The sequence below is a fragment of the Eleutherodactylus coqui genome, chromosome 2 (genome assembly GCF_035609145.1).
Source record: "Eleutherodactylus coqui strain aEleCoq1 chromosome 2, aEleCoq1.hap1, whole genome shotgun sequence".
Taxonomy (NCBI): Eukaryota; Metazoa; Chordata; class Amphibia; order Anura; family Eleutherodactylidae; genus Eleutherodactylus; species Eleutherodactylus coqui.
The window spans coordinates 51,977,156-51,993,733 of record NC_089838.1 but is presented as its reverse complement, the minus strand read 5'-3'; the positions used below and the strand labels follow the sequence as shown (position 1 = coordinate 51,993,733).

Genomic DNA, 16,578 nt, shown 5'->3' with positions numbered 1-16,578 from the left:
TGTTCATATGGTGGATTCTGCTGCGCAATCTACCTGTAAAACCGCTACAAAAGTCTGCCATGTGGCCATAAGCAGAATGCTGTGGAGTTATCAAAGCAAAATCCGCTGCAGAGATTCCGTATCATCCGGGTTCCTGCCCACTTGCGTTTTTCTTGCGGTTTATTTTCATGCGATATTGCAGCGTTTTTTTTCACGCAATTGTCAATGGGACTCTCTAATGTTAAAAATGCATCGCACAAAAATTGCAAAGCACCAACTTGTGATGCGTTTTTAACATTAGAAAGTCCCCTGGACAATCACGTGGAAAAAACGTTAGAATAGGTGGAATCCACACCAAAAATCCGCTGTCATAATTGACATGCTGCAGATTTAAAATCCGCAGCGCATGTTACTTCCGCTCGGGTTGTGCGTGTTTTTTTTTTTTTTTTTTCCCGCAGCGTGTTGAAAAGCCACTTTGCTGCTACTGTAAATGCTGTGAATTTTCCGTGAGGGCAGTCCGCATGGAAAATCCGCAGCAAATCCACCCTGAGGGAACATGGTCTTATGCTGTATTATGCCAGCCTGTATATAAGGCTGCTGGGATACCATAACTGGACAGTGCGAGTGCTGTGTATTCTGGGGAAGTTAAACTTTAATCTGCCATCAGTCTTGTTTCTCACCGTTTCCTGTGTCTGCTTTCACAGGTCGTTGGCCCTAAACCCAATCCAGAGACCTGAAATGTATATAATTGGCGCGCAGCCCCTCTGCAGTCAGCTGACGGGTCTCTCCCCTGGGCAGAGGAAGCTATGCCATCTTTACCAGGACCACATGGTGTACATAGGGGAAGGAGCCAAGACTGGCATTAAAGAGTGTCAGCACCAGTTCAAGCAGAGGAGATGGAACTGCAGCACGGTTGATAACGCCTCCGTCTTCGGGAGAGTCATGCAGATAGGTAAGGGCACTGGAAATGTGGAGAGCGACTATACATGGAGTCCTAGAGTTGTCCTCTGATTAAATAGTCTATTCTGCTGCTTGATAGTGTTCTGGAGAAGGTTGGGTGACAACTAATATGGCTGCCATTGCAGCTACAGGGTTGGTCACCTAGCTTTTCCAGACACCTGAATGGTAAATCTTCATCTCCTTTTCTTACAGTCTCTCTTTGACTAGGCAAAGTTGTCACTAAGGGGTCCAGAAAAGTGGAACCACAAACATCGTGGAAACTGCTTGAACTCTCTAGGAAGTCCCATGGAAATGAATGAAGCAATGTCTGCTCAACCGCCACTCCATTCTCGTGAGGACCTTTGGGACTTCTGTTATTGATATCTCTGGGGGTCCTAGCAGTCGGATGCCCACTGATATGAAAGTTAGGCCGCCTGCAGACGGCTGGGTCGGATCCGGCTGCGAGAATTCTCGCAGCGGGACCCAACCCGAGCGTTTGCAGAGAGCAGCGCGTCACTCACCTGCTCCCGCGGCCCCGGCTCTTTCATGTGTCAGCTGCGAGCCCCGCACAGAAATAGAGCATGCCGCAGTTTGTTTGCCGCGTGAGATTTCACGCGGCCAAATCGCGACCGTCTGCCTAGGATTGCATTTGTTAACGCAATCCTATGGCAGCTTCCAAGGGCGGAAATTCCTCGGGAAATCCCGCTGTGGAATTTCCGCCCGTCTGCAGGCGGCCTTATTCCCTACCCCGTGGGTAGGGAATAACTCCTTAAGTGTACCTGCACCCGCAGATGACTTCTCAGAATAAGCCACCGTTTGTATCTGTGAGGAATAAGCCTATATCTGACCATTGCATGTCTTGTATCACCAGTTTTCCCTCTGCAGGCTCCAGCTCTAATTCTGAGCCTTCTCCCAGCTGGTGGGTGTAGACTGCTGCTATGATCTCTCTGTACACTGCACACGGAGAGAAGAGGAGATTCTGCTCCCTTGTCTCAAAGCATATACGGACTTCGAGAAACAAAGATGGCCGCACAGCTTCTCTGACTGCCTGATACACACTGTATATTAGCAGGCATCATTAGTCTAACTTGCTTCGATTGACCAGTGCTGCTTTTGTGTATAGTATTGACTAGTCAGAGTAGCATCTTAGGCCTCATGTCCACGGGGAAAATAAGAATTAAAATCCGCAGCGGATTTTAACTCTTCTCCAGCGCGCGGATCCGCACCCCATAGGGATGCATTGACCACCCGCGGGTAGATAAATACCCGCGGATCGTCAATAAAAGTGATTTAAAAAAAAATGGAGCATGAAAAAATCTGGACCATGCTCCATTTTCATGCGGGTCTCCCGCGGGGACGGCTCCCGCGGGCTTCTATTGAAGCCTATGGAAGCCGTCCGGATCCGCGGGACACAAAAATCAGAGTTTACTCACACGCTCCGGTTCTTCTCTTCGCAGCGGCGCCATCTTCTTTCAGTCGCGGCCGGATCATTTTGCTTCGGCGCGGGGCACGTCACCGACGTCATCATGCACATCCGCCGAGCCGAAGAAAGAAGATCCGGCCGCGACGAGAGAAGATGACGCCGCCGCGAAGAGAAGAAACGGAGCGGATGGGAGGTGAGTTTATTCTGATTTATTGTTATTTTCAGCGCTCATGTCCGCGGGGCAGGAGGGACCCGCTACGGATTCTACATGGAGAATCCGTAGCGGATCTGATTTTCCCCGTGGACATGAGGCCTTAGACTAGCAACGTGTCTTTACTAACCCCCCCCCCCCCCCCCCTCCCTTGACCTATAAAAGGCTCTCGGAGGCTTCTTGTGTGTAGTTCCCTCTTCTTCCACTTGTGTAGAGCTTGTTGACCACTAGACGCCTCTACGACACCATCGAAGACAACAGCCATATTAATGTCTGGAGACCTCGGGGTGATCATCCCAGTCCTGCCTTTGCTGTGGAACAGCACACTGCTACCTGCTGGTGTGATGGTCTGGGGGGCCATCGCAGTAGTGGTATGAGGGACAATGACAGCTCAGCGATATGTTCAGGACATCCTGCAGCCAAATGTGTTCCTCTCATGGCAGCTTCCAGCAGGATAATGCTCGGCTGCACAAACAAGGGGGTCACAGGAAGCCCCCACAACATTGTCACACTTCCGTGGCTGCCTAGACGCCAGATGTATCACCAATAGAACATGTCTGAGACACCAACTTCCACAGCCTACGGGTTTAACGATCTATAGGCTCAGTTACAGCAAATGCTGAGCAGTATGCTGCAGGATACCATAAGGAACCTGTATGCCTCCATGCCCACATGTATCACATCTTGCATCCAAGCTAGAGGCGACCCAGCAGGCTACTAGAGCCCCATGCCTGTCTGTATCGCACCTTGTATCCAAGCTAGAGGCAGCCCAACAGGGTACTAAAGCCTCCATGACCCCGTATCACATCTTGTATCCAAGCTAGAGGTGGTACAACAGGGTACCAAAGCCTCCATGCCCCCGTATCACTTCTTGTATCTAAGCTAGAGGCGGTACAACAGGGTAGTAGAGCCTCCCTACAAGGAGTCCATTCTCCACAATAAATGATCCTTTTGCTCTGATATTGTAATCACTCACTTATATTAACGTTACAATTACAGAGACAACTTATTCTAGGTGAGGGATGTGTTTTTACAATGAGTGTATGTATAATATATATAATATAATTATTCCTTCTAGAGGAGGGATGGTTTTTTTCAAGGAGGTAATATAAGACCCCGTACCACTTCTGTCTGTATAGGAGAGCTTTATCATGGGATCAGTGTTGGGTTGTGTTCACATCATGGTCAGAACCTCTGGCAGGAACTGCTGGACATAATAGTGCATCACAATGCCTGGTCGAAGGCTGGAGGGTGTGATGGAGACCAGACTTGCCCCAATAAAATTTAATGGGGTCTGCTGGTGCTCATTCTCTGCAGGATTCCACACTGATTATTTTGGAGGAGGGTGAAGTTTGGTAAAAATATCAGAGCAGTAAGGCACAAGTGGTCATATAAGGTGGGGTAAAGAACAAGACAGATATGAAAAGGAAACTGTCAACAGGATGGTTCAATGTAGTAATACTGACAATGAATTGACACCAAGTGGGTGGCACGGTGAAGAGGTTGGATTGAGAGAAAGTGGTGTACAAGGAAGCTGTACAGATGTGATGTCCGAGGAGTCGGGGTGTCACACATTGTTGGGGTAAGGTAACATTGAGGGCCCTGTGCTGCACTATAGGGGCTTGTTGATTGCTGCAGCCCCCTCCCCCATCTTTACTTGGATTTGAGGTGTGAGGGCTCATTGTCTGAAGCCTTTTGAAATGGTGAGAGCCATGCCACATAATAAAGATAGGTGCTAAAGGGGCATTACCACTCCCTCTCTGCATTCCTAACCCCATGATGGGAGGGGGCAGGGGGCGCTATCACAGCTCACTGCAGTTTGAAGGAGAAAGTGAGTAAAACAAATAAGTAGCTCATAGGGAATCAAAAATGCAGGACTTCTTCATATGGGAAAAATGGTGAACAGCAACCGAGCGGACTCTGTTACAGTCAGCGGTGACTGAGTGGACCCTGTTACAGTCGGAGTCCGCTCGGTACAGTTTGGATCCGTTTTCCCACAATGGAGTCCCAGACGCAGATGTGAACGGAGACGAATATAAGGGTCTGGTTAGACTTGCCGACTTTTCGTGTGAACGAGTGGACCCTGTCGGAGTTCGCGCTCGTTAAGACTGTTTATATAGCAGATGCATCCTTGGCTTGTTCAGCCGTTCACATTTACTGTATAAGTGAGAGTGATGGAACAAGCGCCATTTATACCAAACCATTAGTGAGCCGAAGATGGATTTTATGCCTGTAGAAAATGATCGAAAAGAGAATATTCGATCATTGTCTGCGTTCACACTGAGCGATTTAAGCATTCCGGGTAAAAGTGCCTTAACCAGTGGTTTCTCCAAATTCACAAGATGCCACTTTATTTGTATAGCGCCAACTTAATCCGCAGAGTATTCACATTGTGGTTTCACTTTTGTTTTTCTTAGACTTTAGGCCCTTCTCACAGATGCACTTTTTACACTATAACGCTCCCATTGATTTCAGTAGGACTTCGCAGACATACGCCAGCGCCGCAATTTTCGAGTGCTGTCTGCTCTATTTTTAACGCGTTTAGCACACCTCACCACCCATCACAATAATGGGGAGCGCGAAAACCAGCTGCGTTTGTAAACAAAAGTAAAATTGTGGCAAAATGAAGTTTTGCAACCACATGAGAGAGAGTGGCCTTAATCAGATGAACAGTCGAAGCAAAAAAAAAAAAAAAAGATCACAGTATATCCTAGTTTGGTGCAATTTTTGTATGTAAATCTACAGGTGTGTTTAAAAAGGGGGGGGGGGGGGAAATAGTGAAGTGGTTTTGCTTTTTTTACACATGTGTAAACCGCACGCACAGAAAATAGTAACCATGTGGAAACTTTGCAAAATCGCAAAAAAAAAGCGTACCAAATTTTTTCGCAGAGCAAATTCACAAAAGCCTGCATGAATATACTTGGGCTACATTCATCTGGGTGAGTGTCGTGAAGGTCAGTGAAATCGGACATAGTCGTACTCGTTTAGAACATGTAGTTCCGTTATGTGGCCATGATAATCACTGCTGCGTAACAGGGCAAAACAAAACCACTGACTTGTTCAGGTGCAACTACACTCCGTAGTAGCAAGCTTAGTCGCTCCTAGGCCATCTGAAGCTGCCCTCTGGTCTGAGATTCTCTGGCATGTACGGTGCAATTGCCAACATACTACATGCCTTTCTCTCACACATGTGCTTCCAATAGTTAACATGGTAAAAAAAAAAACGCGTCACTCTTCCATAGGAAATAATGGACGAGTCCTAAACAAGAATCGCTCAGAAACGGGACTTGCTGCAATTTCATTTATTTTCGACTACGGGTCCACCAGAAAAATCATTCAAGTGAAATGTCCCATCTAGATCGCAATTGGACAGACCTTGTGAGTCAGTCCAGCCGTAGGCGCATCTACACAGGTGAGCTTCCTGTGCGAGTGTTGTGAAAAACTCACATAGCAATGCTCCCGTTGTAGATGGGTCGTATTTACATGCCACCTTTTCCCTTGCAGCGTTGCATGCTGTTCTATTTTTCTGCAACTTTGCAGAAAGCTTAACCATTTTTTTTCTATGAGGTACCGTATTTTCCGGATTATAAGGCGCACCGGATTATAAGGCGCACTTTCTATGAGCGCCTTATAAGCAATCTTGTTTCATATATAAGGCGCACTGGATTATAAGGCGCAGCACATTACCGTTAAATAAACCATTGCTCAGACTGCAAGTCAAAATTTATTACACTTTTTAACAATAACTTGCAACTGGTTCAGCTGTAATTGCAAATCAAAACGTTTACCGTACTTTTTCAGTTCATTCCTCCACCAGAAATCCATCAAATCCGTCATCTTCAGTGTCGGAGTTGAACAGTTGGGCGATTTCGGCATCAAGCATGGGGTCCTCCTCTTCATTATCCGAGTCGGTCTCGTTGCTGCTGCTAGGCTCTTCAGTGGTGATTCCAGCCTTCCTGAAAGCTCGGATGACACTGGAGACTGATACATTCTTCCAGGCATCCACGATCCACTGGCACATAGTGGCATAACTCGCACGGCGTTGCCTCCCTGTGTTGGTGAATGTGTGGTCACCTTCTGTCATCCAATGCTCCCATGCAGCTCGCAATTTAACTTTAAATGACCTGTTGATGCTGATATCTAGCGGCTGGAGCTCTTTGGTTAATCCACCAGGGATGACAGCAAGCTCCGAATTAGTTTTCTTCACTTGGGCTTTGACAGTATCGGTCACGTGGGCGCGCATCGAGTCACAGACCAATAGGGATGGGAATTTGTGAAAAAAGCCACCCGGTCTCTTGACGTAGACCTCCCTCAGCCACTCACTCATCTTCTCCTCATCCATCCAGCCCTTTGGGTTAGCCTTAATGATGACACCAGCAGGAAAATTTTCTTTAGGCAAAGTCTTCCTCTTGAAAATTACCATGGGTGGTAGTTTCTGGCCATTAGCCTGACAAGCGAGAACTACAGTGAAAGATGACTTCTCATTTCCTGTGGTACGTATAGATATCGTACTGGTCCCTGTTTTCTCAACAGTACGGTTTACGGGGATATCGAAAGTGAGGGGAACCTCATCCATGTTAATAATGTGTTCTGGCTGGATATTTTTTTCATTTATCTTGGTTATGCAGTAGGTGCGAAAAATGGCCAGCTTCTCTTCATAATCCTTTGGTAATTGCTGGCACACAGTAGTTCTGGTGCGAATGGAGAGATGACGCCTTTTCATGAAACGAAAGCACCATGAAGGACCTCCTCGAAAGTCCTTGATCTCCATGTCACGTACTAAAGCAGTGGCTTTGAGTCGAATAGAGACAGTGGAGACGCTTCTACCTGCGTTTCTCTGTTCCATAACCCACTGTTCTATTTTGTCCTCCAACTGTGGCCACCTTGCTTTGTTTCCTCGGAAACTCATTTTGGTCTTCTTTACTTGGCGGAGGGCATCTTCTTGTTTTCTCCACTTACGCACCATGGATTCATTAATGTTGAATACTCTTGCAGCTGCCCTATTTCCATGCTCTACTGCATAACTTATAGCTTTAAGCTTGAAACCTGCTTCATAAGCATGTCTCTTAACAGGAGGCATTTTTTGGGGTAGTGGGTATAGTTAACGCTAAAGCACAGATATATTGCAAGGATCCTGCGCACAGAGCTGTAAGTATCACTCAGTGTGGCTCCTGACTACGGTGGCCGTAATGCTCAATCCATTTATGGATACTGTAAAAACCCAAGTGAAGAATAAATTCATAGGCGCACGGGGGGGGGGGGGGGGGGGGGGGGGGGGGGGGGGGGGGGGGGGGGGGGGGGGGGGGGGGGAGGGAGCATGGTGTGTGCTGTGGTATGCCGCCCACAATAGAGGTAAAGGATCCTGTATGAACCCCTTTCTTTACTGTCGGGTTCATATATAAGGCGCACCGGATTATAAGGCGCACTTTCTATTTCTGAGAAATTCTCAGCATTTTATGTGCGCCTTATAGTCCGGAAAATACGGTAGTTAAAAATCGCATCACACTCGCATATACGTACAATATTCTTTAGAAAAAAAACCCTATATAAAATGCTATTTTGCTATCCAGCGGTGCAATATTATCACGAATCACACCACATTTGTAAGAAAAAATAAATAAATTAAATTTCTATGCAAGTGCAGTATTGGTTTGAAGGGGGATTTTTTTTCCCCCCACCCTTTCATGACCAGTGTCGTCTTGGTACTTTTACACGAAACAAGCATCGCTCGGTAAATGGAAGTGCAGTGGACTGTGGCTACGGCCGCTATCGTTCATAGATGACTGCCTGTTTGCGTCGTTTGGTTTTCTGCATGCAGCCACTGGACAAACGGAAAGCGACTTTCCAGGCCTCCTTCGGGAAGCCGGGGCTTGGTGGACTTTGAGGTCTGCTTGGGATGATTGTCTTGTTGGAAAGTCCAATGACGCCGATGCTTCAGTTCCCTCCCAGCATGACTTTTTCTCCCAGGATTTCCTGATACGTGATGGAATCAATCTTGGCCTCCACATGTTGCATGTTTCCAGCGCCAGAGCATGAGTGAGCCCTCGCCATGCTTCACTGTAGTCAGGGGCTCTTCTCAGCGTCTGCTTCATTCTTCTTCCTCTTCCAGACACCTCGCTCATCCAGAGGCCCGAGAAGTTGTTTCATCTCCACAAAAGAGAATTCCTTATTGGAGCGGCTTCTCTTGTGCGTCTGGGTCAGTAGAGGTGACCTCTTGGAGTTCGGGCTTGAAGACCTTCAGCGTTTAGTATGCTGCTTACTGTGCAAACGGAAACCTCAGTGCTGCCACCATCTTGCTGCAGGTCTTCTGCAGTCACTGGAGACGCAGGGCATGCACACATTCGCAAATGCGCAACTCCTGTCGTTCAAATGCTTCCATTTAAAGCCGGTCTTATGGCCCTTTTACACAAAACAATTGTCATTTTGAAAAATTGTCTACACTGCAAGATTATTAATTTTCATTTAAATGCAACCAGCAATGTTATGATAAATAGTTTTTGTTTTTCGTTCGTTTTCTGTCGGCTCATTCACTAATGGTTCGGTTGAAATACTAATCGTTCTCATTAGTAATACAGCGGACTGAACGATTTATTGTTTGAACAAGCCAACAATGTATGTGCCTATATATACAGTCTGCCCAAGAGAACTCCCACATAGCCCACTCCTTTAAACAATAAATCTTTTGGTGTAAACAGACCCTCAGTCATCATTCTGGGTCATCACAGTCTGCGCAGCCCTCGCCAGTCCCAGTATTTGATGTATTTTTTTTCTTAAACGCATCGGATGTAACTAATGAAGCCCTTTTTGTTTGCTACTTTGCTTCTTTTCCCGTGATTTTTTTTTTTTGCGTACAATTATTTTTACTCCCCCCCCCCCCCCCCCCCATCCCAAATTTAAAAAAAAACAATTCATAACAAGCAATTGCAAATGAGTGCAATTCACCGTTATTAATCACACCCATAGGATTGAAAATTACAACAAAATGGACACGCTGCCTTTTGGACTGTCCAATTAAAACCTTGAACAAGTGAATAAAGCTATTTAATCTGCTTTTTTTTTTTTTTTTTTCTTCCGCGGGGCTGCATGTAAATTCCGTGAGATTTCCACAGCAGAATGGCTGCTTCAAAACCTGTGCCATTTGGCGGGGGTTTGAAGCGGCTCTTTAGCCTGTATTCCGCTGTGGAAATCTCTCCCCATAGAGAGAAGAGAGTTTGCAGCAGAATTCTGCATGACATGTCAGTTTCCGCGCGGACTGTTTTGCGAATCTCGTTCACTTTTCTGCTTGGTCTCCATTTTAAAAATGCAATGGAATTTCCATGCGGAAAGTCTGTACGGAAATTCCGCAGCAAGTCTACCTCATGTGAACCCAGCCTTATGAGCAAGGTCTTGAATAATTCGGACTGCGCTACTTGTTAAAAGTGGGGAATTTAGAGAAACCGCTTGTTGTAGTAGTTGTGTTGAACTCTTTGAATTGTTCTTGATTATGTATATCTCTGTTTCTCTCTCATCTATCTAATTTTTTTTTGCTAACTGCTGAAAATCTGTCTAAATTGGAAGTGGGGGGGTTAACTTGTAACTCTTGACTGCAACTGTACTTACCGGAGGGTCTCAGACTGGAGAAAGTTATTTGTATCCTGTGTAGGGTGATTGGATGGTCCTCTGGCCATTGCCCACATGCCTGGGGCACACATTCTCCCAGCACCTGGCTTCCTCCCTTATTACACCTTATCAGCACCCTGTTTAGCCTCAGGAGACCCCAGATTCCTGCAGATGATCAGGATACCCACCCAGATAACCTGGCACCAGAGGGGTCTCTGTTGCAGACCCTCTGTGCCTCCAGGTGTATCTGATGTGTCCTACAGAGGTCACAGTGTGGTGTCAACAGCCCAGCCGAGGGCAGACTGGTATTTGTGTGCCACTATATATTTTCACACAGAATTGACGGTGTTTTTTTATTTATTTATTTTTTTCTCCAGTTATATCTACCAATAAAAACTACAGCTCGGCACAGAAGATGCTGCCAAAGTTGTTTGTTGTTGGGTGATTTGCAACTGTCATGCAGCACCCAGTCACTGTTGTGCAAGTCACATCTCCCCATAAATAGAGGATGTGCTTTTGCCGGTGATGAAATGCTAGGAGTGCTAATTTTGTTAATCGTTGCAATCCTGCATAAATCTGACAGTTACTGTCAGATTTATGTAGCTCCATTCACTTCTATGGGACAGGTCGAGATTAATCCACTTAGAAATGTCCCTTCATCCCATAGAGGTGAATGGAGTGGTGGCCACTGCTGTATTCTCATGGAGGGTTCAGGGCACACCGATCTCAGGATTGCCGGGGGTCGCAGTGGTTAAACCCCCAGTGATCGGAAATTTCCTTTTATAAATGTTTCTATTCAATGACAGTAAGAAAAGATACTTAAAATGTTGAGCTAATAAAATGCAAAGTCCGAGAAAGTCGCTGAAGTTTTCCCTATAGCTAGCAATGGAGAAGTCTCATTTGCATAAAATTGGATGATCCCTTTAAATATGGAGGCAGATGCGATGGTCTTTCTGCAGCAAGTCTCATCCTGTATTGCTCGCTCTGCGTGTCCGGCCGTCTGATTCTCATGTTTCCACCTTCTTTTGCAGGAAGCAGAGAAGCAGCTTTCACATACGCCATCAGCGCAGCAGGAGTGGTGAACGCCATCAGCCGCGCCTGCCGTGAGGGGGAGCTGTCAACCTGTGGCTGCAGTCGGACTACTCGTCCCAAAGACTTACCACGGGATTGGCTATGGGGGGGCTGTGGGGATAACGTGGAGTACGGCTACCGCTTCGCCAAGGAATTTGTGGATGCCAGGGAACGAGAGAAAAATTATCCTAAAGGATCAGAGGAGCAAGCGAGGGCGTTGATGAACCTGCAAAACAATGAGGCCGGCCGCAGGGTAAGTCGCCATTATAGAATATATGAATTTAATATACTGTCAACTATTGCTCCCTGTTATCAGCCATATAGCATTCTTGCTTTCCCTATAGAAGTGTAGAACCCCGACCCCCATGGTTATTACTTTGTCACACCTCGCCAGTGCTAAGCGCCTCCAGAGACTGTTACATCATCTGTGACTGATATCAGCTGCTCCTCTTATAACGCTCCAGTACTACTATAAAATGTGTCAGTGATGTCAGCCGCTCCTCTTATCACTAACACCTTTATAATGGGGCAGGAATGTTATATCAGCCGCTTCTCTATTATAAGTCGATGTGCTTCAAGTTAAGCTTAAAGTATAACTGCGCTTTCTGAAAGCTTTTGCTAGGTCAAACGTTTTGATTGCTGGGGTCCGGCTGCCAAGACCCCCTCCAATCCCAAGAACGAGCCAGCTGAAGTGTTCAACCCCTTAGGGCTCCTACACACTGGCAATTGCGATATGGCTGCCTTATTTTTTATTTTTTTTTTTTAACGCAAATGTCAATAGGACTTTTTAATGTTAAAAACTCATTGCACAAAAATCGCAAGGCACAAAGTTTATTTCGATTTTGCGATCGCCAGTGTACAGGAGCACTTATACTTTAATTAGCATACACTGTGTAGATAGAAGTATTGGGGCATAGGAGGTTAGACAAACTGGAGCAAGTTCAGAGACGAGCGACCAAGATGGTGAGCGGTCTGCAAATCATGTCCTATGAGGAACGGCTAAAGGATCTGGGAATGTTTAGCTCGCAAAAAGAAGGCTGAGAGAAGACTTAATAGTGGTCTACAAATATCTGAAGGGCTGTCACACTGCAGAGGGATCAGCTGTATTCTTATTTGCACGAGGAAAGACTAGTAATAGTGGGATAAAACTGAAAGGGAGGAGACGCAAATTAGATATTAGAAAAAACTTTTTTTTATAGTGAGAGTGATCAATGAGCGGAACAGGTTACCACGGGATGTGGTGAGTTCTCCTTTAATGGAAGTGTTCAGACAAAGGCTGGACAAATATCTGTCTGGGATGATTTAGTAATACATGCACTGAGCAGGGGGTTGGACCCGATGACCCTGGAGGTCCCTTCCAACTCTACCATTCTATGATTTTATTCCTATTTTTCAGTCCTGCAGGAACCCTCCGCAGCCGCCTTCCACCAAACTTCCATAGATGTGTGGAGGGATTGGCAGGGGGATTGGGCATACACAGATACAGCTTTCTGCTTCATCCCAAAGATGCTTGACGAGATTGAGATCCGGACTTTGGGCCCACCAAAGTTTGCAGACGTTCTGCTCCTCAACACTGTGTGCCGTATGACATGGCGCTCGATCGTGTTGGCGGAGACACAGAGCTGTACCAGAGTATTACAACAGGTGATGTCTCTGTAGCCATTGGCGTTGAAGATGAACTTCAATATAACCAAATGGCCATAGTCCTTTCCAGCAGAACCCTCCCTACACCAAGACAGAACTGCCTCCAAACTTCACTGTTGGGATGATGCAGTCATGTAGAAACCGTTCTCCAGGCAGCTGCCACACCCAAGTGCCGCCATCTGATCAGAAGATAGTGTACTGTGATTCATCAACAACACTTGCTTCTACTCACTTACAGTCCGTCGCCCAAAGCCCCATCACAGGCGCCGCTGTGCAGTCACTGCTGTGATGTTGTGTGCAGCCGCTTGTCCATCGCAACCCTTCACATGCCGTTCCCTATGGTTGGTTCTGGTACTAAAGGATGTCCCAATGGCCTGTGAGACTTCCTCAGTGAGGGCAGACGATGTGTGTGATGTCTTCATAGCTTGTACAAGGCTTCATTGCTCACCTTCTGTCATTTTACGAAGTCTCCCTGAACATGGCTGTACCACACACACCGGATGGCTTCCCTCTCCCAATAACATGGCCAGCAGTGGACTCTGGAAGGTCTGGAAGCTGCGATGTCCTGTAGTGAATTGGTTGGTGACATCCCACCGCCAGACCCCATTGTCAGCTCTACATCTGGTGACATCCGCCCCACCAGACCCCGTTGTCAGCTCTACACCTGGTGACATCCCCCCCCAGACCCTGTTGTCAGCTCTACGCCTTGTGACATCCCACTGCCAGCCACCGTTGTCAGCTCTACGCCTGGTGACATCCCTTTTCCCCCACCAGACCCCGTTGTCAGCTCTACACCTGGTGACATCCCCCCCCAGACCCTGTTGTCAGCTCTACGCCTTGTGACATCCCACTGCCAGCCACCGTTGTCAGCTCTACGCCTGGTGACATCCCTTTTCCCCCACCAGACCCCGTTGTCAGCTCTACGCCTGGTGACATCCCTCCCCACCAGACCCCGTTGTCAGCTCTACGCCTGGTGACATCCCTCCCCACCAGACCCCGTTGTCAGCTCTACACCTGGTGACATCCCTCCCCACCAGACCCCGTTGTCAGCTCTACACCTGGTGACATCCCTCCCCACCAGACCCCGTTGTCAGCTCTACACCTGGTGACATCCCTCCCCACCAGACCCCGTTGTCAGCTCTACACCTGGTGACATCCCTCCCCACCAGACCCCCGTTGTCAGCTCTGCACCTGATGACATCCCCCCCGCCAGACCCCGTTGTCAGCTCTACACCTGGTGACATCCCCCCCCCCCCACCAGACCCCATTGTGAGCTCTACGCCTGGTGACATCCCACCGCCAGATCCTCTTGTGAGCTCTACGCCTGGTGACATCCCTCTCCCATCAGACCTTGGTGACATCCCCCTCACCAGACCCTGTTGGGAGCTCTACGCCTGGTGACACCCCCCCCCCCCCCCACCAGACCCTGTTGAGAGCTCTACGCCTGGTGACATCCCCCCCCCCATCCCGCCAGATCCTGTTGTGAGCTCTACGCCTGGTGACATCCCACCGCCAGATCCCGTTGGGAGCTCTACGCCTGGTGACATCCCCCTCCCACCAGACCCTGTTGGGAGCTCTACGCCTGGTGACATCCCACCGCCAGATCCCGTTGTGAGCTCTACGCCTGGTGACATCCCCCCCCCCCCCATCCCGCCAGATCCCGTTATGAGCTCTACGCCTGGTGACATCCCACCGCCAGATCCCGTTGGGAGCTCTACGCCTGGTGACATCCCACCGCCAGAACCCGTTGTGAGCTCTACGCCTGGTGACATCCCCCTCCCACCAGACCCTGTTGGGAGCTCTACGCCTGGTGACATCCCACCGCCAGATCCCGTTGTGAGCTCTACGCCTGGTGACATCCCACCGCCAGATCCCGTTGTGAGCTCTACGCCTGGTGACATCCCCCTCCCACCCGACCCTGTTGTCAGCTCTACACCTGGTGACATCTCCCCCACCAGACGCCGTTGTCAGCTCTACACCTGGTGACATCCCTTCAGCCCCCCCCCCCCCACCACCACCAGACCCCGTTGTCAGCTCTACACCTGGTGACATCCCACTGCCAGACCCCGTTGTCAGCTGTACACCTGGTGACATCCTACCGCTAGACCTCATTGTCAACTCTACGCCTAGTGACATCCCCCTCAAATCAGACCCTGTTGTGAGCTCTACGCCTGGTGACATCCCCCTCCCACCAGACCCTGTTGGGAGCTCTATGCCTGGTGGCATCGCCCCCCACCAGACCCCGTTGTGAGCTCTACGCCTGGTGACATCCCCCTCCCACCAGACCCTGTTGGGAGCTCTACGCCTGGTGACACCCCCCTCACCACCACCAACACCACCAGACCCTGTTGGGAACTCTACGCCTGGTGACATCTCCCCCACCCCACCAGACCCCATTGTGAGCTCTACGCCTGGTGACATCCCACGGCCAGATCCCCCCCCCCCCCCCCCAGACCCCGTTGTCAGCTCTACACCTGGTGACACCCCACTGCCAGACCCTGTTGTCAGCCCTGAGCCTGGTGACATCCCACCGCTAGACCTCGTTGTAAGCTCTGCGCCTGGTGACATCCCCTCCCACCAGACCCTCTTGGGAGCTCTACGCCTGGTGACATCCCCCCCCCCCCCCCTCCCCACCAGACCCTCTTGGGAGCTCTACGCCTTGTGACATCCCCCCCCCCCTCCCCCAGACCCTGGTGGGAGCTCTACGCCTGGTGACATCCCCCTCCCACCAGACCCTGTTGGGAGCTCTACGCCTGGTGATATCCCTTAGACCCCCTCCTACCAGACCCTGTTGGGAGCTCTACGCCTGGTGACATCCCTTAGACCCCACCCGACCCTGTTGTCAGCTCTACACCTGGTGACATCCCCCCCCCCCCCAACCAGACGCCGTTGTCAGCTCTACACCTGGTGACATCCCTTCAGCCCCCCCCCACTACCACCACCAGACCCCGTTGTCAGCTCTACACCTGGTGACACCCCACTGCCAGACCCCGTTATCAGCCCTACGCCTGGTGACATCCCACCGCTAGACCTCGTTGTGAGACCTACGCCTGGTGACATCCCCCCCCACCAGACCTTGTTGGGAGTTCTACGCCTGGTGACACCCCCCTCACCACCACCAACACCACCAGACCCTGTTGGGAGTTCTACGCCTGGTGACACCCCCCCCCCCCCCCCCCCCACCACCACCACCACCAGACCCTGTTTGGAACTCTACGCCGGGTGACATCCCACCGCTAGACCTCGTTGCGAGCTCTACGCCTGGTGACATCCCCTCCCATCAGACCCTGTTGGGAGCTCTACGCCTGGTGACATCCCCCCCTCCCCACAAGACCCCTTTGGGAGCTCTACGCCTGGTGACATCCCACCGCCAGATCCCCCCCCCCCCCCCCGCCCCCAGACCCCGTTGTCAGCTCTACACCTGGTGACATCCCTTCAGACCACACCACCACCAGACCCCGTTGTCAGCTCTACACCTGGTGACATCCCACTGCCAGACTCCGTTGTCAGCTGTACGCCTGGTGACAACCTACCGCTAGACCTCATTGTCAGCTCTACGCCTGGTGACATCCCCCTCAAATCAGACTCCGTTGTGAGCTCTATGCCTGGTGACATCGCCCCCCCACCAGACCCCGTTGTAAACTCTACACCTGGTGACATCGCCCCCCACCAGACCCCGTTGTAAACTCTACACCTGGTGACACGCCCCCCA

At 49.6% G+C, this 16,578-nt stretch overlaps 1 protein-coding gene across 2 annotated transcripts in view; it reads left to right on the top strand.

Annotated features, from left to right (window-relative positions):
• WNT5B (Wnt family member 5B) overlaps positions 1 to 16,578 on the top strand; it is a 138,229-nt gene that overhangs the window by 97,184 nt on the left and 24,467 nt on the right. For both annotated transcript variants that reach the window (XM_066590944.1, XM_066590943.1), the window contains exons 3-4: positions 684 to 931; positions 11,183 to 11,475. In XM_066590944.1, the coding sequence (XP_066447041.1) occupies positions 684 to 931; positions 11,183 to 11,475 (541 nt within the window). The remainder of the gene's footprint in view (positions 1 to 683; positions 932 to 11,182; positions 11,476 to 16,578) is intronic.